We start from the raw sequence: 23,827 nt of genomic DNA on the forward strand, positions 1-23,827 counted from the left end.
CAAGTGAGTGGCATGAGAACCCAAGAGCTGTCCCTGGTGAGCCACGGCCATAGATAATTCAGTGGGGTCCATTTTTATGGCCCGTTTGTAATGTCAGCCGCTCTGGAATCAATCCGGGATGTAACCCAACTGCTAGCGTGAATTGAAAGCACACGCTAGCACACTGAGAAATATCCAGGACGTGACCCACTCAGGAAGCAGATTAGAAGATAACAAAAATGAATATTGTTCCAGAATGCAGGAAAGCCACAAAGGATAAAACGTCCCTTTAAGTAGTACAAAGAACAAAAAGGAAATGCTCTTACTTGAAGCTTCTGAAAAAGGTCCTCTTTAGCAGGCTTGTAAAACAAAGGAAAAGTTCTCTTTTGCAGCTTGTAAAAGTAAAAGTTCCTTTTAAGCAGGTGTATAACAAACAGAAAGGTAAAGTTCTCTTTTGCAGCTTGTAAAAGTAAATGTCCCTTTTAAGCAGGTGTATAACAAACAGAAAGGCAAAGTTCTCTTTTGCAGCTTGTAAAAGTAAATGTCCTCTTTTTAACAGGTTTAGAACAAACAGAATAGCACAGTTTCTTGTACAGCTTGTAAAAGTATAATGTCCCTTTAAGCAGGTTTATAACAAACAGAAAGGCAAAGTTCTCTTTTGCAGCTTGTAAAAGTAAATGTCCCTTTTAAGCAGGTGTATAACAAACAGAAAGGCAAAGTTCTCTTTTGCAGCTTGTAAAAGTAAATGTCCCTTTTAAGCAGGTGTATAACAAACAGAAAGGCAAAGTTCTCTTTTGCAGCTTGTAAAAGTAAAATGTCCGTTTTAAGCAGGTTTTGTTTATCAAAGAAAAGGTTTAAAGGTATAGGCAAAAGACAAGGTCAGGCAAGCAGAAGTCAGCATCCAAGTATCAGTAAAAGGGTAAAAGCTACAGGCAAGGTCAGGCAGGCAGAAGTCAACATCCAAATATCAGCTAGTAGGGTTTAGGCAAGAGGCTTGGTCAGGCAGGCAGAGGTCGGTACACAAAAGAACAAAATTGATACGGTACTCACAATCCAGGGAAACAAACAAACGGGCCCAGATTCAGATCTCCCGCCGTGATTTAAAGGGCAGGAGCGTAACCGTCATCAGAGGGGTGTGAGAGAAAGCGTCATGTTGCTAAGCAACATGACGTCAGACACACAGAGAAGTTCCGGGAGCCGCGGCGACACGGCGATGAACGGAAGCAATCATGACAGCTCCTGCATAATTCTAATACATTTAGGATTTTACAAGCCTTTTTTTTTATTTATTTTACTATTTTCTAAGTCACTTAAGTTAACGAAGTGTGTGAGGTCCTACTTTGACTCTGAAACGAGGATTCACTTCTCATATCCACTGTTTGGGACCATATTGCAAGCGGAGCTGGGACAGAACACCATGTGGAGCTGACCCCACAGACTGCACTGTCTGCTTCCCGGGCTGGCTGTGGACCGATCGGCTGCCTGGGGGAATATATGTGAGTTGGCGGGGAGAAGTGTATCGGCACTTCAAGTGTTTGAGAAGTTTTCCCGATTGTGTGACCTGCAAACGGAGGGGCGCGAACGAGCGCCAATACAGGCTGACGTCACCAAGCAGCAGTGAAAGAGAAGGCTCCGCTATAACCTACGAGAAAAAGTGCTGCAGTGACCTGTGATCCGACACTGAAGTGAAGAGGGTAAATACGCTGTTATTGTGCGGACAACTGGCATCCTAACATAACCTATTTGCGAGGGGACCTGGAGGCCTCTAAAGCCTGAGCTTATATTCATCTCACTTGGTCCCGGGGAGTAGGAGACCCGCTCCGGTGCAGCTCAACTACCGCATAATAAACAGGGAGTCTAAGTGAAAGCTAACAGAGTGGTCAGACTAAGGAGATAATAAAAGGGTCCTGTGGACTGCCTACCTCAGCATACTTCTAACACACGCAGGTACTTTTTGAACTCATTATAGTGGGGGCCCTCAATGGAGATTTGTGAGCTGTTCTCTCCCTAATCCACACCCACGTGGCAATCTGAGAAGGCCTCATTAGAGATCACAGTATTGAGGGGGCTAGTTATAACGGGAGATAATAATATTAACACTTTGAGCTTCATGCAATCTCCTCACTTTTATTTCTACAGTACCTTTAAAGGTATCCTCTGGGACTGTGTGTGTTAGGTGATTAACAGAGATGCTCTGCAGCTTAACTGGCAGCATTAATTTTACATAGCTGCAGCTTCAACGTCAACAACTTTGCTCCCTGATTAATGTCTACAGTTCCAACCTGCCCACACTATATACCCAAATTTTGTCTTTTAACCACAGCTCCCTCGCCGGTCTCTCCCCTCCCTTTCCCGCCGGCCCTGATTGCCTGCGGGTCATACCCCCATACCCTACCCCACATCGTCCTAAGGGGACAACCCCCCAGGGGAGAGACTAGACTATACACCTCAGTGAAAACTATTTCTGCTCTCAGATCTTAAGGCACAGTTTCTAGCTAGCTCAGTCACAATTCACAGGAGATGCCAGAAATTGTGAAGACAATGTAATAGCTCTACGCCCTGATGCCATAGCCCCAGTCGGTCCTATAACGGATATCTTTATAGTGCAAAACAGTCTTTACTCTTTCCCACTGTTTGTCCTCTATATCTCATGCCACTACAACTGCAAAAGCACAAGATGCCGCAAGCCTTTAAAAGAAAACAAAATTCCCACAAACCTCCGAAGAGGACAGTTGCCGACCACTTTAACCAACATACACCTAGACAGCAATCTGGCTCGGAGGATGCCTCGGACACAAGCAGCCTTAACGATGTCCGCATCCGAACAACACTAACCCAGGCCACAGGCCGTCTTCAACACCAAGATGCTGACACAGATAACAACATTATGGACTCTATCAGGTCACTATTGGCCTCGCATCACGACTCCCTCTCTAAGAAGTTTGAGAAGGGCCACGCTGATCTGAAAAGAGACATAGCCCTAATAGGGGAAAGAACTGATGCGCTGGAGCGCAAGCAGGAAGACCTCAGAGTAGATCATGGCAACCTCTTAGATTACTCGCAGAGTCTTGCAGAACAGATTACTGACCTGGAACTCAAACTTGCAGACCTCGAAGACAGGACTCATAGCAACAATATTAGGGTAAAGGGTATCCCTGAATCTGTACCCCCACAGGAGCTTGAAAAATTCCTGCAAGATTTTTTTGTCGCAGTCCTTGGTCCGGAGATTGAGAAAGAGATGCTCCTTGACAGAGCCCATAGAGCCCTGAGGCCGAGGACGGCCGAAGGCGATAAGCCAAGAGATGTGGTAGCCCGTCTACACTATTATACTTTTCGAGAGAAACTCCTGAGAACCCTGGCAAGTGATAAGTCACTCCCGGAGCAATATGCTGACATCCAGGTATTCCAAGATCTCTCTCCCCACACCCTCCAGATAAGAAGACACTACCAACCCTACACTAAAATCTTGAGGGACAAAGGCATCAAATACAGGTGGGGCTTCCCTGTTAAGCTCTACATCAATAAAGATGGACAGCAATATGCGGCATCCTCACCTCAACAGGCAAGGGAGTTACTCCAAAGATGGGGTCTACTACCTCAGGACCTACCGGTACCTCCCCAAGCAATTGTACCAGGTAGAGGCCTGAGAGCATCTGCCCCTGAGTGGGGCGCCCTTCCGCAGAGACCCAGCAGTGACCAGAGGAATACCTCAATATCAAAGACTAGAGACGCTCCCACATGAGACATTCCATACTGTTCATTGCTCTGATGTGCTGATAGTTATCTCTCCAACTGGGGACTTTTAATTGAGAGACTCTCTACTTCTACAGAGACTGACTCGTGTGTACCGAGGGTACACGAAGATTGGTGAGACTACTAAGACACAATGGATGTTTTCTACATTGTTGTTCTCTGGCTGTCTCTCCCCCTTGTTTTCCCTCCACTCCTCTCCTGTTTCTCTCCTCTTTTTTCTCTACACTTTTCTACACTACTCTTCTTCCCTCCTCCCTCTTTCCCCCCCCTTTTTCCTACTCTTCTCCCATGAAATAGCAGCCTTGAGGCCATAGAATTATGCCATCCCCAAGTTTCTCCTTTTGGGCTGATGGTCATCATTATGGGTTGTTATCCTTATTCATGTTGTTACTGTTTACTTTGTTGCTGTTCTAACTGATATTTATGTATATACCTCACAAAGTTTAGATGGCTATCGTCAGGAGTTGCACACATTTCAATCCCCACTTGTGACCAATATCCCTAATGTTAAGTACACCATTTATAGCTGTTCATAATCGCCTTGAATATATGCCCCCTCGATTGTGACAATCTCATGCCATTTATACTAACAGCTACCCCCACTTATACCTGATCAATCAGGAATTAGATTTGTTCTCAACCTGGCGGCCGTCAGATTTCCATGAGAAAATAGCCCTAAGGTACAAGGTCGACACCCCTCCCAAGCTTAGCCCCTGCGAACTGACGATGGCCATCATATATTGTCTGTTTATAAGGATGTTGATGTTGTTTATGGTTATTTTTCTTTTTATTGCTTTGGGCTGTCCATTCTAATATCTCTGTCCATAATAGCAGAAATTTGGGGCCTGGAATACCTTGCCCCACAAGAGCACCTTGTATGCACACAACCTCCCTCGAGGAGATACTATAGACAGAGAACCCTAAATACAGACTAACACACGAGTCTTTCACTCTCTCCCCCAATCTTCATTCTAGCAGAGCTGAGATTAGACTTCCCTTGCCCCAATTTTTCTCTTAGCCTTATACCAGAGATAACAATATGCGTCCATTACAGTAATATAATATAAGACTCTCACTTACAGCGAGATAATTAAAATATGGACTGGGGACGGGAGAGAGGGGGGGAGAGAATTTTCTTTTTCTCTCTCTTTCCCTCTCTCTCTCTCTTCTTATTCTTGCACGTTTTAAACTGACTGACTGGGGCTCGGCTATTTCTGCTGGCCTCCCCCCCCCCCCACACATCTATAGTTGTGCTCTTCAACTGTTAGTTGCGAGATCACTCATTGTGATAGTGTTTATATACACATCGACATACGCTAGTAGCATCTGAAATTCAAGACATCCTGTTCGTGGCCTGAAGTGCCCCCAACACCCGCCTCCCTCCTTTCCCCACCCATATCCCCTCATCCCCACTTACCTGCACCACCCGCCTTCAAACCTATCCCCTTGCCCGCAACTGAGGTCCTCACTTGTTACCCAGGAGGCATCCGCTCATAACATGGCTCCGCGTTTTGGCTGCCACCCTGAACGTCCAGGGACTTAACACACCTACTAAAAGGAGTCTCCTGTATAACTACTTATTCACCCACAAAATACACTTAATGTTTCTGCAGGAGACCCACTGGGAAAGGGGCTCTAAACAGCCCAGGAGTTCCCCTTTGTACCCGATCTGTGAAACTGCCTCCTATACGAAAAAAAAGAGGAGTAGCCATAATGATCCACCGTGATGTCAGTTGTAGGATAGACCATATTGAACGTGACCCTGAGGGTAGATTCCTTATCCTAGTTTGTGCCCTTAATGGAGCCCTCTATACGTTGGCATCCATCTATGCCCCGAATACGGGACAGATCCCCTTTCTCCGAAAATTCTTGAACAAGCTAGATCTAATCAAGAGAGGACATCTCTTGGTGGGGGGCGATCTGAATCTGGTCTGGGACCCAGTGCTTGACAAGAAAAAAAACACAAACCACCCAACTGACCGTAACCTAATTTCACTGTCATTGGCCTTCCGTAGGCTAATGTATCAATTTGGACTGTTTGATGTCTGGAGATGCTTAGCTCCGACCGAACTAGACTACACACACCACTCGGTACCTCATAATTCATACTCCCGGTTGGATTATCTGCTCTGCGACTCATGGACACTTGACAAATTTGCTATGTCAAAGATCAAGCCCTGTCCGTGGTCAGACCACGATATGGTTAGCGCCCAACTCTTAACCTTACAGTTCCCTGACGCTAGGCCGTCCTGGAAACTTCCAGACCAGTGTCTCGCGGAAACAGAGATTCCACTCCTAAATGAAATCATCCTAGATTTCTTGGCACATAACGACACTGGGGATACGAGTCTCGAAATAGTTTGGGCCACCCTCAAAGCGTACCTGAGAGGTCACTTCATAAAGAAAAAGGCCCAATGGAAAGCGGCTCATAAGATCCCCTTATCGAAACTGTACGCCGAATTGAGACTCCTAGAGATGGCCAACAAAAAAGCCCCAGACCCCGCTCTTGCCACCCAGGTGGGGGTAATAAGGTCTGAGATCAACAAACGAGAGCTTTTAAAAGTGCAAACCAACCTATTCAAATTAAAACAAATATACTATAGCAAAGGGAACAAAGCCGATAGGCTTTTGGCCCGCAAACTTCGTAATAGGGCGGTTGCCAGTAGGATCCCGACCATCAACTCTGTCCGCGGCATGGTCCACTCTCCTAGGGAGATTGGTCAAGCCTTCTCAGACTATTATGCTGCCCTATATGATCTAGACAGCGGCTCTAACGACCCACCGGTGAGCGGTGAGGAGTTGGAGCAATTCTTAACCAAGTTGCGTTTACCACAGCTGAGCGAGGAGTCTGCTGAAGACCTTGACAGACCATTCACCTTAGAGGAAGTGAAGGCGGCCATCCTGTCCCTTAAACCTCACAAGGCCCCTGGTCCGGATGGCTTCTCCACTCTCTTCTACAGAATCTTTGTCTCTCTCCTTTCTCCTCTTCTGCTCCGACTGTTTAACGATGTGGCTGAAGTAGGCAAGATGTTAAGGGAATTCTTGGAGGCCAATATTATGACCATCCCTAAAGAAGGGAAGGACCCCAAGGAATGCGGGAGCTATAGACCTATTTCCCTTATCAACGTGGACATCAAGATATACTCTAAAGTTCTTGCGACAAGACTAGGGAAACACCTCCCTTCTATAATCCACCTAGACCAAGTCGGGTTTGTCCAAGGCAGACAGGGCACTGACAATACCCGCAGACTGCTGAACGTCTTCGCTGAATCACATGATATGGGCTTGCCCCTTCTCACCCTGTCATTAGATGCCGAAAAGGCGTTCGACAGGGTGAGATGGGAATATATGTTTGAGACTCTGAGAACATTTGGGATCCCGCTCTCATTTTGTAAGGCAGTTGAGGCCCTATATACCCTTCCCACAGCAGTGGTCAAGGGGTTAGGTTTTTGCTCCCCTAGGATACATATACGAAATGGAACGAGGCAGGGATGCCCCCTGTCGCCGCTCCTCTTTGCGATGGTTATGGAGCCATTAGCGGAAGCCATTAGGCAGGACACCCAAATCCAGGGCCTGTTACTACATGATTCAGTACAAAAGGTGGCATTATTCGCTGATGACCTTACACTTTTCATTGTCGAGCCGACCCTATCGCTCCCACCGCTGATGGCTCTCATTGAAAGATTCGGTGTACTCTCTAACTACAAAATAAATGTAGCCAAGACGGAGGTGTTCCCGATCCATCTTGACCATCAAGAACAGAGAGCTTTGCGACAGCAATACTCCTTCAAATGGTCTACCAGAGGTATCCGGCACCTTGGGGTCTTCCTGTCTCATGACAAGGAGACGGTCCTCCAGGAGAACTACCACACTTTGTTGAAGACAGTTGACAAACACCTGAGAGCAAAGAAATATGATGAACTCTCCTGGATGGGTAGAATTGCAGCCCTGAAGATGATGCTACTACCCAAGCTAACGTACATTATGCGATGTATTCCCCTCCCAGTCCCAGATAAGCTTCTGAAAAATTTTCAGACCCTTTTCAATAGATATGTCTGGAACAACAAGAAACCTAGAGTCGCGGCCTCAATCTTACAGTCCCCCCTGGATCAGGGAGGGCTGGGATTGCCAAGCGTGAAGATGTACTATGAGGCGGCAATGATCTCTCATGTCTCAGCTTGGGGACGAGACCTCCCTCCCACGAGATGGAGGGAACTGGAACAGGCATCACTACCTGCCTATATAGATCTATCTGATTTGCTGTGGTTCCCCCCGCATCTTGCCACCGTACACACCATCTCTAACTCAATTGTGAGAGGATGCCAAATGCTATGGTATAAATTGCGACACCACAACCAGATCGCCCCCCATCCTTCTCCTATCCAACCTGTACTCCCCATACTTCAGACCCTCCCCAACATGAGACTGAACTGGTGGCGGCAGATTGAAATTTTGACAGTAGGTGACTTTTACGTAGAAGGTCGGCTTCTAACGCAAGACGAGATGGTGGCAAACTTCGAGGTCCCGCGGCAATTGGAATTTGAACTTCTAAGATTAAGATCTCTACTAAAAGCCTGGGGGTTCCTGAGAGATGCCCCACGGCCTCTTACGGCTTGGGAATCTAGATGGAAAATGGGCCTCCAGACCTATAAACCCCTCACGGCACACTATCGATGCCTGCTGGTTCCCCCCACAATTCCTAAGACGAGACACATGCTCTCCTGGGAGGCAGATCTAAAAACGGTATACTCCCCTAAGAAATGGGCATTGGCCATCGCCAAGACCAAGGCTGCTTTACATTGCACCACGATGTACGAGCTCTACTTTAAAATGCTCACCAGGTGGCACCTGGTCCCGACCAGACTGCAGACCCTCTATCCTAATCACTCCCCCTCCTGTTGGAGAAACTGTGGTGGCATTGGCACCCCACTACACACCTGGTGGACTTGTCCCAACCTAAAGTCACTCTGGAGTAAGACCAGTAGGATCTGTGGATGATGGGCCTTCCAGAGATAAAGGACCCTGGAATGGCTCTTCTGCACTTGGGTTTGGAGAAAGTGCCTCCGCACAAGAGAACCCTTCTTATATACATACTCACCTCAGTTAAAATGGCAATTGCCAGGAACTGGAAAAAAGTGCACCCTCCAAAATGGCAGAGTGTAATGGAATACCTGAATTATGTCAAGTCCATGGAAGACTTTGTCTACAGAGTCCGGCGCAAGTCGGAAATTTTCTGTCTTGTCTGGGAACCCTGGGAAGCTTACCTACAGAGCCTCAGAGCTAAACGTTAGGGTCTCCTGCCCCTCAGTGTCACTGGCCCCTGATACGGGACCAGGACGGTCTGTCCATCCCCCCCCCCCCTCCACTTAATGAGCCCCTCCCCCCCTTCCCCCCCCCCATCTAATACCTTCTTCCCCCCCAGAGGGGGTACTTTAGCCCACGACAGTGCAAGGATGGCTGAATCTAGATTTCACTCCTTGGAGCGGTGGCCCTTGTTGGCCCCGCGCATCCGCTCAGCTGCTTTTGCAGGCAATACCCACATAACAACCGACTACTAGCGTAATTTCGCTTTTACAAAGCAGATCAAAAGGCGGAAAACGCCATAACCTTAACCTACCAACTGACAACGACTCTCCCAACCTGTGAACACTCCTACTCACTCCTCATTTCACCTCCCACTCAGGTATAGTTTGACCTTTAGAACTGTTAGGAATGGAGGTGAAAGCCTGGTTATGTTACGCAATATCCATGTCATTTCAATATAATGCGAGATGTCATTCCTGTGATTTCTGTGTTTACTTCATATCTGTAATGTTTGAAAGAGTTGTGATAACTTATGCTTATAATAAAAATATTTAATAAAAAAAAAAAGAGAAAAGCGTCATGGTTGGCGGTAGAGGCTGCCGTCAACAGTGTGGCCCCACAGAGGAGGACTGTTGAGGGCCTGAAAAAGCGCTGGAATGACTGAAAGAAAAAAAAAAGATGGGGCAGAAAGCTATCCACCAGAAAGGAACAGGCGGTGGTCCGTCCCTGGATATAGAGTATAACACCTGTCAGGAGATGATACGCAGGTCCCTGAGTATCACAGCAGTCCATGGACTTCCAGGGGCTCGTGACTCAGCGGCTGCAACCACAGCACATCATGATGGTGAGTAACATCCCACACACCAGTATTATATGTATTTGAGATATAACATCCTTTAATATCACACATTCATGTACACGATGAGGAGCATGGTATTTGGCGTACTAACAAAAACATCTACAATTATACTTGACATTACTGCTACTTAATACAATGCAATTCATGATATGATGTGGAATAGTGCAATACTAACATGTCTCAGAGTAACACAGGCCACAAGCCACATGTAATTGTATCCCCACATATATCTGACTGCACTAATCCCTCTCATCCTTTGACTCCTCCACAGAACCTCCTGTTACGAGGATACAAACATTCATGCCACCACCACCATCACCAGTCTTCAGGCATCCGCCAGAACAGTATGCTCCTAGGCATGAGCATGGTTGGATGGCTTCAATTGAGAAACTGGGAGTGATGCTGCCATTTCCATATGACCCCTGGCAAGATTCCTGGCCAGAGGACTATCCTTCCTTTGAATTTGAGGAGGAGCCAAGATAGCCACAAAGGGTCCATGTATTCCCCCCCCCCCCAACACAATCTCATGTCTGTCATGGAATTTACCCACAGACTATGTCACAAGAAGTGCCAATTGGAGAGGCTGAGTGGTCACATATTGGTCATCAGTGGGACTATCAATCAAACATGAGAGCTCCCCCATCCACATTTATGGGATGACCTCCCCATCCTCATCCATGGGACAACCTCCACCATCCTCATCCATGGGATGACCTCCCCCATCTGCAGATGGAAATATATTAGAAACTACAGCTGCACCTCAAGCACCATCAGATGCAGCTGAACCTGCCCAACAAGCACCATCAGATGCAGGTGAACATGCCCCACAAGCACCACCAGATGCAGGTGAACATGCCCCACAAGAATCATCAGATGCAGGTGAATATGCCCCACATGAATCATCAGATGCAGGTGAACATGCCCCACAAGAATCATCAGATGCAGGTGAACATGCCCCACAAGCAACTAGAAGCCCTTTTGCTCAAGAGCCTGTGGATGCATCGTATTCTCCCCTGGGAGGCTCATAACAAGCACTGAGAGCATACAAAGAGGCCAAGAGAGGTTTTTCAGGAGGCAAGAGAGGACACAACAACGTAGCATAGAGCTGCAGAGGGACATGGCAGCATTGTTAGATGCAAGTGTTCAGAACCAGTCACAGATTATGCAAATTCTGTCTGATATGCAGATGCAGATGGACAAAAGATGGAGAGAATAAAATCAACTGTTGGGTGTGTTGGTTGAGCACTTTACACACCAGCAGGACACTGCCTCCAGCCTATCATCGGTGGCCAGCACACCAGCAGAAACACCAGAATCCTCTAAAACCATGAAAACAAGAAAATCCACTACAGGGACCACCGCTCCCTCATCCAAGACGCAAAAAAAAAAAATATTATAGTTCACCATAAACCTTGTCCTCTGTTATTTAACATGTAATTGTCATACACATCCATGTAAGGTGTTAAAACATATAATATGACCTGTGTGGAAATGGAAAAAAAAAACAGGTAATATTATAATGTTTATGACATATTCTTGTACTATAACTCACATCCACAATAGTTGTTTATGAAGGGTACATATAGTAATATTCACATCTAAGATGTAAATCAATGTATCTCACATCCAATATAAATTGACACATGGGTATATATAATAGTGATGTTACCGATTATCAGGTGTTTTAAGGCTGCAGGTGAGAGATTGTGTTTGTGATTGGTTTGACACAATAGAAAAGAGGTGGCCTTCAAGTTCCTAGAAATTATCATATAAGCCATCCTAGGTTTATCTTTCAACTAAGAATACCAAGAGGGACAAAGCTAAATTGGTGTCAGAATTACATTGGAAAGTTGTTTGAAATGACATGCCCTAATTGAAACAAGAAGGTTTTCCTTGGACTAGACTGTCCCTATTATATATTTTAGCATCAACACCAATCTGTGTTAACAGTAGACTAAATTACACTCCCAGTGGGTTCTAAAGAGATAAAGGTAATACAATTATGATTTCCCATTGTTCTCTCCAAGTATTGGTGATTGTTTTAAGAACAAATATAAAGTAAATAAGCAAGTATATGTACACAATGTGATAAAGTAAGAGATCGGATTATACCTACAAGCTCAATGCATTTGATTAGGTTGTGGCTTCAAAATACAAAATCAGCTATTTCAAATACAAAAAGAAAGCTCAAAAAAGCAAATCTCATAGTATACTGTCCCTTTAACTATTTGAGATGCTGCTTAAATGTATGTGTTTGTTAAGGCTTCCAGGGAGTTATGTTGCTTTTTTAGTCAGTGCAAGGGTTGCTGTGACTGCAATGTTTGGGGAGATGAGAACGGAGTAGATTTTCTGAATTCTGCATGCGTAAGTCCTTGCGCTGTATATTGGATACCAAATTGCGCGGCTGTTCTATGTTAATCTATGGGAGAAAAAAATATGGCCGACGGGTGAAATATATGCACGTAACTTGCATGCTACGCCTTATATGCAATACCAAAATCACGTAAAAACCGGCGACACCGGCTATTGCGGGTGATGCCGCATATGTAATGGGGCCCCTGATTCCCAAAATAAAAGTTCTTGGTATAACATTGTATTTTCAGTTATTTAATAGAGAAATCCTATTAAATGTGAGATCTTCACTGATATGATGATACATGTTTTTCCACTTAGATACTGTGTTACAACCATATATCTGCACATTTACAAAAAATGAGTATAGTATTTATATAAAGCATTAAATAAAATGAAACCTTAAAGTGATGGTAAAGTATCTGTATATGCACATTAAATATAAAATATTTGCCCTTTTAAACATACAGTATGTGTATATATCTCTTTCTAATCATTAGCTTGTTGTTTGCACTTTAAATTATCCTGATATCTTCTGTAATGACACTAACCCTGCCGCCTCCCCTCCTTGATACTCAATTAATCTTAGCCATCCAGTTTGCATACTTCTATTGGACGCATGATGTGGCCGTGCTATGCATGCACTTTGGTGCCTAAAACTTTTCGCTGAATGGTCATACACGTGTACACATGCACAGTATCGGCCTTAAGGGAATTCCCTACAACGGAAGTGTAAACAGTGATTCTGAACACTAGTTCGGAAATGCTGTTTACACTTTGTGACCCCCCATTTCTGAGTCCACTCCATCATTCCCAATAAGACACCACAAACTTTATGGGGTAGAAAAGGCCGCAGCCTGTTTATTAAAACCACAACATAAGTTAAACTTTATAAACATTACAACCTCATATCTAACAATTCACCCAGTGCTTGCCTTTAACCTCTCCATAAGCCCCCACCCCTTTTCAGGGGCGGGGCGTCCACCATCACCTTCCACTTTCTTATTACCAACAGAAGTACCAGCTACTATCTATCAGGCGTAAGCCTCAACAGATCACAGCAAGCACCCCGCCATCGCTGCGACAACCAACTATCTTCTAATCTTGGGGAGGGAGGGCGGGAAAACTTCCCCCTTCCGTGCTGCTCCAAACTCTGCAAGTGTCAACCGTCAGCAGGGGAGGAGTATTTATCTCCTCCTATCCACCTCCACCCCCACAGCGGAGCCTACCATCGCTCCCATAAAGTGGGGGTCAAATAGCCCTTCTTCTATTCTTCCTCCGGGCTAGACTTGACCCCCCATTTCTGAGTCCACTCCATCATTCCCAATAAGACACCACAAACTTTATGGGGTAGAAAAGGCCGCAGCCTGGTTATTAAAACCACAACATAAGTTAAACTTTATAAACATTACAACCTCATATCTAACAATTCACCCAGTGCTTGCCTTTAACCTCTCCATAAGCCCCCACCCCTTTTCAGGGGCGGGGCGTCCACCATCACCTTCCACTTTCTTATTACCAACAGAAGTACCAGCTACTATCTATCAGGCGTAAGCCTCAACAGATCACAGCAAGCACCCGCCACCACTCGCCTTCAGCGAGTACCGCCACACAGGGCCAAGGCCTTTTCGATCCCCTCCTTAATTGTGAAATTAAACAGGTGTAGACCCACTTCATTCAAATGGACCCCATCCTTCAAATAGAAACACCTGCCCGACTCCCCTTCAAATTCCACATGCCTAAGGCTCACTCCGCCCAGCTTCCTAACATATCCACTGACTGTCCTGTTTACTTTCCTTCTGGAAGCTTCCAATTTCCTGGTGTTCCAAGCTGACCGCCATACCACCCTACTCTCAATCTCTGACCACACTAAAATGATCCCCGGGAACAGTGATAACAACCTATCAATCCCACTCTTCATTCCCCATAACAAATCCTTCTGAGGCATACACCCCAAGTCGTTCCCTCCCACATGGAGAACTAACAACTGAGGGGGGGAAAACACCCTGGCATATTCTGATACCTTCCCAATCACTTGGGCCCACTTCATACCTCGGACCCCCAACCACCGTATATGCACCTGTTCCCTGGAGAAACCCAGCTGCAACCCATTGTCTTTAACAGCTGCCGCTTTCCTCGCCCAAAAAATGTAGGAGTGCCCTAAGATCCAGCAAGACACCGGCCCTGTCAAGTAAAGCAAAGAATTCCACTTAACAATATCCCCCTGGTTGTACCACCATCCCCTGCCTCACGTACACCTGAAATCTTTCAGACCTCCATCTGCCAATCTTTCTGATTACCCCACCATCCAAACCTAGAGATGCTGCCTCCGTCGCTGCCCCAATTCGAAATGAATGTGAACTGAAATCTTCCCCTCTCAACCCCATCGCCACTAACGCCTTCCGCACCACCGCCACAAACTGATACCTAGATAATGGCATCCCATCATTGTGCACCAACAGTGGACCAGATGAATTATTTGATACCTCAAAAAATTCCCGGACCGAACCAACCGGGCAGCATCGGCCCCCGATCGCACGTAGCACCACCATTGCACCTCTCCCTTCCTGATCCGTCTTGGACCTCCTCACCCAAATCTCAACCAACCCTTCCCGCAACACCACATCCTGCCTTGCCAATCCTCCTAAGTCCCCCCGATTCCTCCCCATTAGCTCCGATACCCTAAATGCTCCGAAAAAGGCTAGCACGCAAGCCACCTTGAATAACTTTTCCTCGTAACCTGAGGAACAAATACCCCCCAGCCTCCCAATCACACCTTCTAAAACGGCAAATGTCAGCGGCCGCCTACCATCTGCCCTCGCCTTCCTCTTACACAGACTCTTCACTGCCATCCGTACCACAAAGATTTTTGTCAAATCTACCTGCCCCAACAGTTTGAAAAGGAACGCCAAAGCCGCCATCCTCCTCCGTATTTCTGAGGGCGACAGCCCTTCCCTCCCCCAGCATCTTATCCAATCCACCAAAGATCTCATCTCCTCCTCCAAAGTACCTTCTTGATAATCCAGCTCAATTCTAATCCTCCACAGCTTCCACACTCGGACGTAAGCCCTCCATGTGTTAGGGGCTAAAGCCCCTTGTACAAGACTCAATGCTCCTGGCAGCCAAGCTGCCACAGATCCTCCGGGCACTCCCAACCTTCCGCATCCGCCCCTGGAGCCGCCTCTCGGAATCGATCCCACTGAAACCGGGATAAAGAGTCAGCAATTACATTAAGCCGTCCAGGGACATGTACCGCCCTCCATGATACATTACACCTCAAGCATTCCAACACAAATGCCCTCAGTAAACGGATCACGGCCGGAGAATTCGCCGTCAAGCGATTAATCGCCCACACCACCCCCAAATTGTCAGAGTGGAAACAAACCCTTTTGTCCCTGAGATGTTCAGGCCAAATTCTCAAAGCTACCACCAATAGGAACAACTCCAAAAATGTCAGATTCCTTGTCAAACCCCATTCCACCCAAACCTCCGGCCAGGCCCCCGCACACCACTTGCCATTCAGAAAAGCCCCAAAACCATGGGCACCCGACGCATCTGTAAACAAACACAATTGGTCGTCCGACCAACCGGCCTCCTGGATCAACAAAGATCCATTAAAGTCTTCCAAAAAGATTTGCCAAATCTTCAGGTCTTCCTTCATATCCGACGATAAGCGGATGTGAAAATTGGGATTAGAAACTCCAGCCGTAGCCAGTGACATTCTGCGACAGAAAATCCGACCAATGGGAATAATCCGACCGGCAAAATTTAGCTTGCCCAACAACGATTGCAGATCCTTCAGTAAGACTTTTTTCTTCCTCAGGACCCCGTCAATCACGTCCCGAAGATCCCGGACTTTGTCCTCCGGGAGTCTGCATTCCATATTGATCGAATCAATCTCGATCCCCAGGAAACTCAGGGTCGTAACTGGGCCCTCCGATTTTTCTTCCGAGATCGGAATACCAAAATCCTGGGCCACTTCGCCAAAAACCGTTACCAGGAGCTCACATACACCGGACCCAGCCGGGCCCACAAAAAGGAAATCGTCCAAGTAATGCACTACTGAGACCTTACCCGATTTCTTTTTGACCACCCACTCCACAAACGAGCTGAACCTTTCAAAATATGAACAGGAAATTGAACAGCCCATCGGGAGGCAGAGATCGACATAAAACTGCTCCTCAAATTTGCACCCCAAGAGGTGATGAGACCTCGGGTGAACCGGTAATAGTCTGAAAGCGGATTCAACGTCCGCCTTTGCCAACAACGCGCCCCGGCCCGCCTTCCGCACGACCGAGATTGCCTTGTCAAAAGAGGCATACTTCACTGATACCAATTCCGGGTCAATTCCATCATTCACTGACATACCCCGCGGGAAGGATAAATGATGTATCATCCGAAATTGCCCCGGGGATTTCTTCGGGACCACCCCCAAAGGAGACACCCTCAGACCCGAGAGAGGAGGTAGTCTGAATGGGCCCGCCATCCTCCCCAATCTGACTTCTTTTCCCAACTTCTCCCTCAATACCTCCGGAAATTCCCTTGCTGACTTCAAATTCCCCGTGAAGGACGAGCCTTCCTGCTCCTTAAACGGAATCAAGAACCCAGAACTAAATCCCGTCAAGAGCAATTCCGCGTCCCCCTCATGCCCCCGTTCATTGGCGTACGCCTCGAGCCAGGGGACCATCTTTCTTACTTTCACGGCGTCCGCGCCCGGTATACCCAACTCCCCAGGCCTGTTACCCCCTCTGTTCTTCCGGAAACACTTCGCCCCGGAATGGATCCCACCGCATACCGAACACTCGTGCTTGTATTTACACGAGGATCCAAACTTACATTGCCCTTCATTAAACTGGAAGCACAGCCCTTTTCGGATAGCTGTTCCAGTTCCTGAGCTGGCTCCCGGTAAGCTCCCCGACTGTCCCAAACTCCGAAAGGAACGAGCCCCCCGCAACGGAGTCATCATTTCTAACCATATCCCCATATCCCTATCGTCCCAGCGCATCTCCGGACGAACTGCCATTCGCTGCCTGAATCCCTCATCATATCTCCACCAGGCCATGCCCCCATAAGTCCCAAATGCACTAGCTATCTCTTCATAATAGCAAAAAAGGGAAGCCCCTTGCTCGGGGAACTTTTCGCAAAAAACACTGGCTAAAATCCTAAAGGCCCGTGACCAATTCGCAAATGTCTTGGGCAACTTCCTCCACCTTTTCTTCCTTTCCTCCTCTTCCTTTTTACCCTTTTCTTTCTCATCTTCCTTTACCTCTAACACATGCTCCAAGGGCAAAAGGGAGAATATCTCCACAAACTCCCTCCTCCCTATCTTTTCCCGCAAATCAGCCGTTAGATGAATACCCAGCGGGCCCACCGAGCATAAACATGGCCTCCTAAGTGCCCCTTCCAGAACTCTAAGCACCTCCTTACACGCCGCCGGTACCTCTGCTGGTATCGCGGAGCCACTACTCTGCGCTGCTACTACCGGTGCTACCACCTCTTGCGTACCTGCTGCTACTCCCGGCGCTACTACACCCTGCGTCCCTGTACCAGGGGCAACCCATGCCGCCGCAACCGGGACCCCCCCACTGCTAGGCTTCTCCAATGCCGCCAATAACCCCTTCAGCCCTGCCAATATCATGCCTCTCTCTCCACTCTCCACCACAGTCACTCCTGGCGCACCCCCAGCCGTACCCTCACCTGTAGGCTGTTGCACCGCCACTGGGATTTGTGCCGACTCCGTTCCTTGCTCCCTCCTCTGCTCCCTCCTGTCGCTTTCCGGGCCTCTGCTGCTGTCCAGTCTCCTCCGTACCTCGCCTCGCCTGGTAGGAGAACGCCCCCTGCCGTGCCTGCTCCTGTCTCGCTCCCTTTCCTCCCGCGCTCGGGATGGCGACCCAGACCTGCCTCCTCTCTGGGGTTGCCGTATCGGCGATCTCGACCTCCGGCGACCGCCGGAAACTCCCATCCTGACAGCGGGCGATGAGCCCCTCTCCCTCCTCCCTGAACCTACAGACTGTGGAGAAGACATGGTCAATGCACCCCTTTCCCCCCCTTCTGCCCCCCGGCTCCCCTCCCCCTGCCCTACCCCTCCTACACTCCGTTGTGGAGACAACATTTGAAGCAGCTGCACCAGGGTGGACATACCCCCTACCTGGCCAACCGTAATTGAACCCGTCGACGTTCCCTCCAACGGGTCATCCTCTTCGAAGTTCCCACTGGACTCCAACTCTAGTGGTGGATCCGTGACATCCTCCTGTCGCTCTCCAGTGACACTCCTCCTGGCTTCCGTAGCCTCCACATCCCTCCTGCTTCCCGTAGCAGACCCTAAAACCAGAAGAAAAGTTAACACACCCAGCCCCTGACCTGCTATTCCCCAAAATTGCTTCAATATAAACCCCCCTCCTTAAACCCCTGCGACTCACCCCAGCTGCCTAGAAAACTCCCTGCACCCCTTCCGGCTATCCCCCCCAAGAACTCCCCGTCATCAAAACCCCCTTTTACCCACCTGTTTTTTATAGCTCTCTTTCTCTTTTTTTTTTTTTTTTTTTTTTTTTTCAAATTAGACCCGCCCCTCCAACCAACCTAACTCCCAAACCGCCCGCCTCCTGCCAAACCCTATGAGACACCACCTTAACCTAACATTACCCCGTCCCCTCCCCGGCGTACCTGTCAGCCACCACACCTCCTGGTCACTCCCCTAGCGCACCCCTGCCTACAGCTTATTGCTGCCCACCTCCGCTTAGACCTATCCCAGTCACACCACCCCTGTGCTAAACCTAGCCAACTCCCCGCGCCCTCCACTAGCCCCATGAACAAATTACCCTTATCTTCATGTGCCCCTATCCCCTTCACCTCTAACCCAAACAATCGACTCCCAGCCCACCATATCCTCATGCCATGCCCGTGGCACCTAAACAACTGCCCCCCCCGTTGCCTCCCATGACAAACCCCCCCCGCAAACCCTCAACCTGCCCTCCGTTAACCAGCCTGAACCTCCCCCCCCCTCATACGGGATTCCAACGGAAAACCTAAAACCTGGCCCTCCTGTATTCCTTCTCGCCCCTTTTTCTATCCCACCTAGGCCACGTCCTGCCTACCGTAACCCCAGAAAACCCAATTTTTCTAAACTCCCCACTCCTATATTCCCCCTTATAGCCTTATCTGGCCTACGGAGTCCCTAACCCCCCTCCTTCCCCACCGCTCTTATACCCCCCTGCGCCAGACCAAAATAGTCCCTCAAATGCGGCCCTCATCCCTGCGATAGTACCTAACCCGCCTAAAGCACCCCCCCCCCCCGGAGCCTTATCCCGACTCCACACAAAAACTTTCCCCTCAAAATCGTGACCCCCTTTGCAGTTTTTTCTTTGCCCTCTGCCCGCCTGGAGAACACTTAGCCACAGGTGGGTTTGAGCTTCTAACCTACAATTTCCCTGATGTCTTACCCTTCTATTTACCTCCCAGATCTTCGATAACTCAGTGTACTTCAAATCCCCCCCCCCCCCCCGGAGCCTTATCCCGGCTCCGCACCTACCCATCCTTCCAACATGTCCCCCTTTCGGCGTTATGCCTGCATGAGCCCCCATGTGCCCCCAAAGTCCCCTTAAACCCCCCTCCCTGACAATGGCATCACAAGTCCCCGATGCCCTTTACCGCCAAAATCTTCGATACCTCAGCGGCACTCACCTGCTTCCTCGCCGCGGGTCCCGCTCCTCAACGATCTCCGTCTGCCTCTTCCAGCGCCCGGTTCCTCCTGACGCCGTCCGCCAATGACGTCAGCCACCGGCGCCGTGCTAGGCCGCGACTCGGCCCCACCTCCTGCTCGACGACCTCTCCCGCCATCCTGCAGCACCGCCGCATCTGCTAGCCGCCCAGGTCCCGCGTTTTCTCTTCTGGACCTGGCGACGTCGATCTCCAGACTCAGGCGCTCCGGTGGCCGCGACCTCCTGGCTGGCCGTCCTCTGGTCCTGCTCCTCGCCGACTCCTCCTGTGGGACACCGACTGCCGCCGCACCTCCACTAAGCCGCTCCCGAATCCATTCTTCACCGTTCTGCCTGGCGACCGCCAGCAACTCAGACAGCAGGGCTTCCATTCGCTTCAGGTAAGTCACAGGTGAGTAAAACTTCCCCCTTCCGTGCTGCTCCAAACTCTGCAAGTGTCAACCGTCAGCAGGGGAGGAGTATTTATCTCCTCCTATCCACCTCCACCCCCACAGTGGAGCCTACCATCGCTCCCATAAAGTGGGGGTCAAATAGCCCTTCTTCTATTCTTCCTCCGGGCTAGACTGTATCTTCAGCTTTGCGGGAACGTTGATTAGAGTAAGTAAAGGAAATAGTTATTAATATTATTATATGCCCTTGTATTCTCAATGTTTAAAAGGCATTAACATAATATTATTAAAATAGAAATAATGAGGATCAAGGGGTGCAGGTGACATTACAGAAGATATCCAGATGATTTAAATTTCAAACAACAAGCTAATGCATGGAAAATGATATATACACATATGTTTACAAGGTCAAATAGTTTAGATGTAATTCTCACATACCAATCAAATACTCTGTATGAAATTTATATCAAGTTTCCACTGCTTGTTACTACAGGGGAATTACATTCTCTCTGCGCAATGTCTCTGCAGCTCTCGGCTCTACAAGTAAACAATCTTGTTATTCAGCGTTTACACTGGAGGTGTTGTGGAGATTCTGTGCATGTGTGTAATGCGTGTGACAATTGTGTCTGCACTTTGCTGTTTACATAGAGAGTGGGTGTTACTGCTTTCTACCTCACAACAACATAAAATAAGAAGTGTAAGGGGATACCCGGAACTTGGTCAGAATGAAAATAGAATTTTAACACAGAGAATTATTTTAATAATATTTACAGTTTAGCGGATTTCATGTGCAGGGTAAATACCTTTAAAAAATACACTGCCGATGTGTATAATTTACCTTCACTTTAATTCTCAACACTCACTCACAATAAGGAGTCTGCAAGTATATTGAGTGCTATATGGCTGCAGATTTGAAACAATATATAACAAGTGCTACTAAGTTTTACTTAGGTGTGTTCTCTATCTGAATTAAAGGGACAGTGTACACCTTAGTCCTCTTAAAGTCTTACTTTAGATTAAGCTGCAAATATCCTCATGCACACTTTCTATATCATGCAGCAGGAACAATAAAAAGTTATTTTAAAATGAATATTGTTTCTGGTCACTTTGAAATGGCCGCCAAGCTCCACCCACTGATGACATCACGCTCTGGGCTGCATCTATACTCTCTGCTGAATGGCATTGACCGTCTGTTGAATCTAATTAGTGACTATTTTTAACTAGTGAAGCCTTTAATGCAGCTCCGATTGTGAAGTCATCAGTGGGCAGAGCTTGGCAGCAGTTTTTTACTGTTCCTGCTGAATGATATAGACAGGGGAGCAGGAGGATATTTGCAGCTTAATCTAAGGTAAGACTTTAAGATGACGAAGGTGTAAACTGTCCATTTAAATTGATGGTAAAGAATGCATAATTTAAATGTTATTATGCATTCTTTACCTAACAGGCATCTAAAACACTAGTTCTTTTTTAATAATCTAAATTATTGCTCATATTATATAGAAAGTTCTACCTGCACTATCTGTCATTTTGCCTCCCTCAATTACCTTGTTGTAGTGCAGTGATGTATAGAGCGGTCCCACTTGCTCTATACTTGCAACAGAATGCGCACGCCCATTAGGGTTGCCACCTCAGCCATGTTTTCCTGGACACTTATGAGCTACACATGCCATGCTACAAGGTGTGCAGGGAGGAATATAAATAGTGCTGTCCAGTAACACAATACATGTTCCTTCCCTGCACACCCTGCAGCATGTGTAACTCATAAATGTCCAGGAAAACATGGCTGAGGTGGCAACCCTAATGCCCCTCCTTTGACTACAGTGAATTGCTGTGCCAGTACTGATTCACTGACTACAGATACGCATGCGCAAGATGTGCTGTGGGTAGAATAGTAGTCTGGAGAGCCTCTACATTTCAGGTAATGTGCTGTGCAATAGACATTCTCATTGGAGGTGCCGGCTGCAGAATCAGGATATAAAAAACAGTATTTTTGTTGGGGGGCAGTAAGTAGGGAAAATAATCTATAATCTAATTAATTAAAGTAATAATAATTTGATTTGTTGGGGGGCAGTAAAGGCAAAATTAAACTTTAATGACTCAGATAGAATGTTCAACTTTAAACAACTTTCTAATTTACCTTTGTTATCAAATTTGCTTTGTTTTTTATATCCTTTGTTTAAAAGCATATTTACATATGCTCAGCAGTAGCAATGTTGTGGCTGAATGGTGGCTGCACACATTTCTATCTTGTTATTGGCTCACCAGATGTTTTCAGCTAGCTCCTAGTAGTGCATTGCTTCTCCTTAAACAAAGGATTCCAAGAGAATGAAGCAAATTTGATAACAGAAGTAATTTGGAAAATTGTTTCAAATGGTATGTTCTATCTGAATAATGAAAGAAAAATTTTGGGTTTCACGTCCCTTTAAAGTTATATTTTCCTTCCATGTTCCTTTCAAGTCTTAAAGAGACAGTCTACCATAGAATTGTTTTAAAAGATAGATAATCCCTTTATTATCAATTCCCCAGTTTTTTACAACCAACACAGTTATATTAATGTACTTTTTACCTCTGTGATTACCTTGTATCTAGGAACCTTCTTCCAGCCCCCTGATCACATGACTGTGACTGTTTATTATCTATTGTCTTAAATTTAGCATTGTTTTGTGCTAGATCTTAAATAACCCCCTGTGCCTGAACACAGTGTTATATATATGGCCCATGTGTACTTTCTGTCTCTTTGTGTTGAAAAGAGATTTAAAAAGCATGTGATAAGAGGCAGCCCTCAAAGGCATAGAAATTAGCATATGAGCCTACCTATGTTTAGTTTAAACTAAGAATACCAAGAGAAAAAAGCAAATTTGATGATAAAAGTAAATTGGAAAGTTGATTAAAATTAAAAGTCCTATCTGAATAATGAAAGTTTAATTTATGCTAGACTGTCCCTTTAAAGCAGTTTAGGTTCTCTACTATTCAAAGAGACACAAAACCCACATTTTATCCTTTGTTGAAAAGCTTATCTAAATAGGCACAATACCTGCTGATTGGTGGTCGCACATAGATTGTCTCACCCATGTGCACTGCTATTTCTTGAACAAAGGATATCTAAAGAATGAAGCAAATTAAATAATAGAAGTAAACTGGAATGTTGTTTAAAATTGTATTTTCTGAGTTATGATTGTCTTGGAGGAGTTCCGGAGGAGGAGCTTGTGAACAGGCTGTGAGGCACAAGCTCTGCTCCCTGCAGGCAATCCTTTGGCGGTAGCTTACGTGCCAGGAACCTCAGCAGCCGAGGGAAGACACTGCAGCTGGCTCTGTTTGTGCCTGAGGGATTCCAACAGTGCTATTTGCATCCTGCGCTACATCACAACATACGGTGTGCTAGGCTCCACGTAGGACATCTCGTGTAGAGGCCACCCAAGGAGTAAAGACCAATTGCGGCAGTTACCCCCTCCCACCGGTGCTGCGTGAGGGGGGTA

General features: G+C 47.0%; 1 protein-coding gene across 1 annotated transcript; it reads right to left on the reverse strand.

The window, feature by feature from the left end:
- Nucleotides 1-13,079: 13,079 nt before the first annotated feature.
- LOC128649240 (uncharacterized) lies at nucleotides 13,080-21,304 on the reverse strand. The gene is made up of 3 exons (XM_053702389.1): nucleotides 19,928-21,304; nucleotides 18,396-18,568; nucleotides 13,080-18,257 (listed from the first exon to the last, which is right to left on the reverse strand). Exons 1-3 carry the CDS (start codon nucleotides 20,331-20,333, stop codon nucleotides 15,354-15,356), a joined length of 3,483 nt encoding a protein of 1,160 aa, XP_053558364.1. The 5' UTR covers nucleotides 20,334-21,304; the 3' UTR covers nucleotides 13,080-15,353.
- Between the last annotated feature and the right edge of the window lie 2,523 nt (nucleotides 21,305-23,827).

The sequence above is a fragment of the Bombina bombina genome, chromosome 2 (genome assembly GCF_027579735.1).
Source record: "Bombina bombina isolate aBomBom1 chromosome 2, aBomBom1.pri, whole genome shotgun sequence".
Lineage (NCBI taxonomy): Eukaryota > Metazoa > Chordata > Amphibia > Anura > Bombinatoridae > Bombina > Bombina bombina.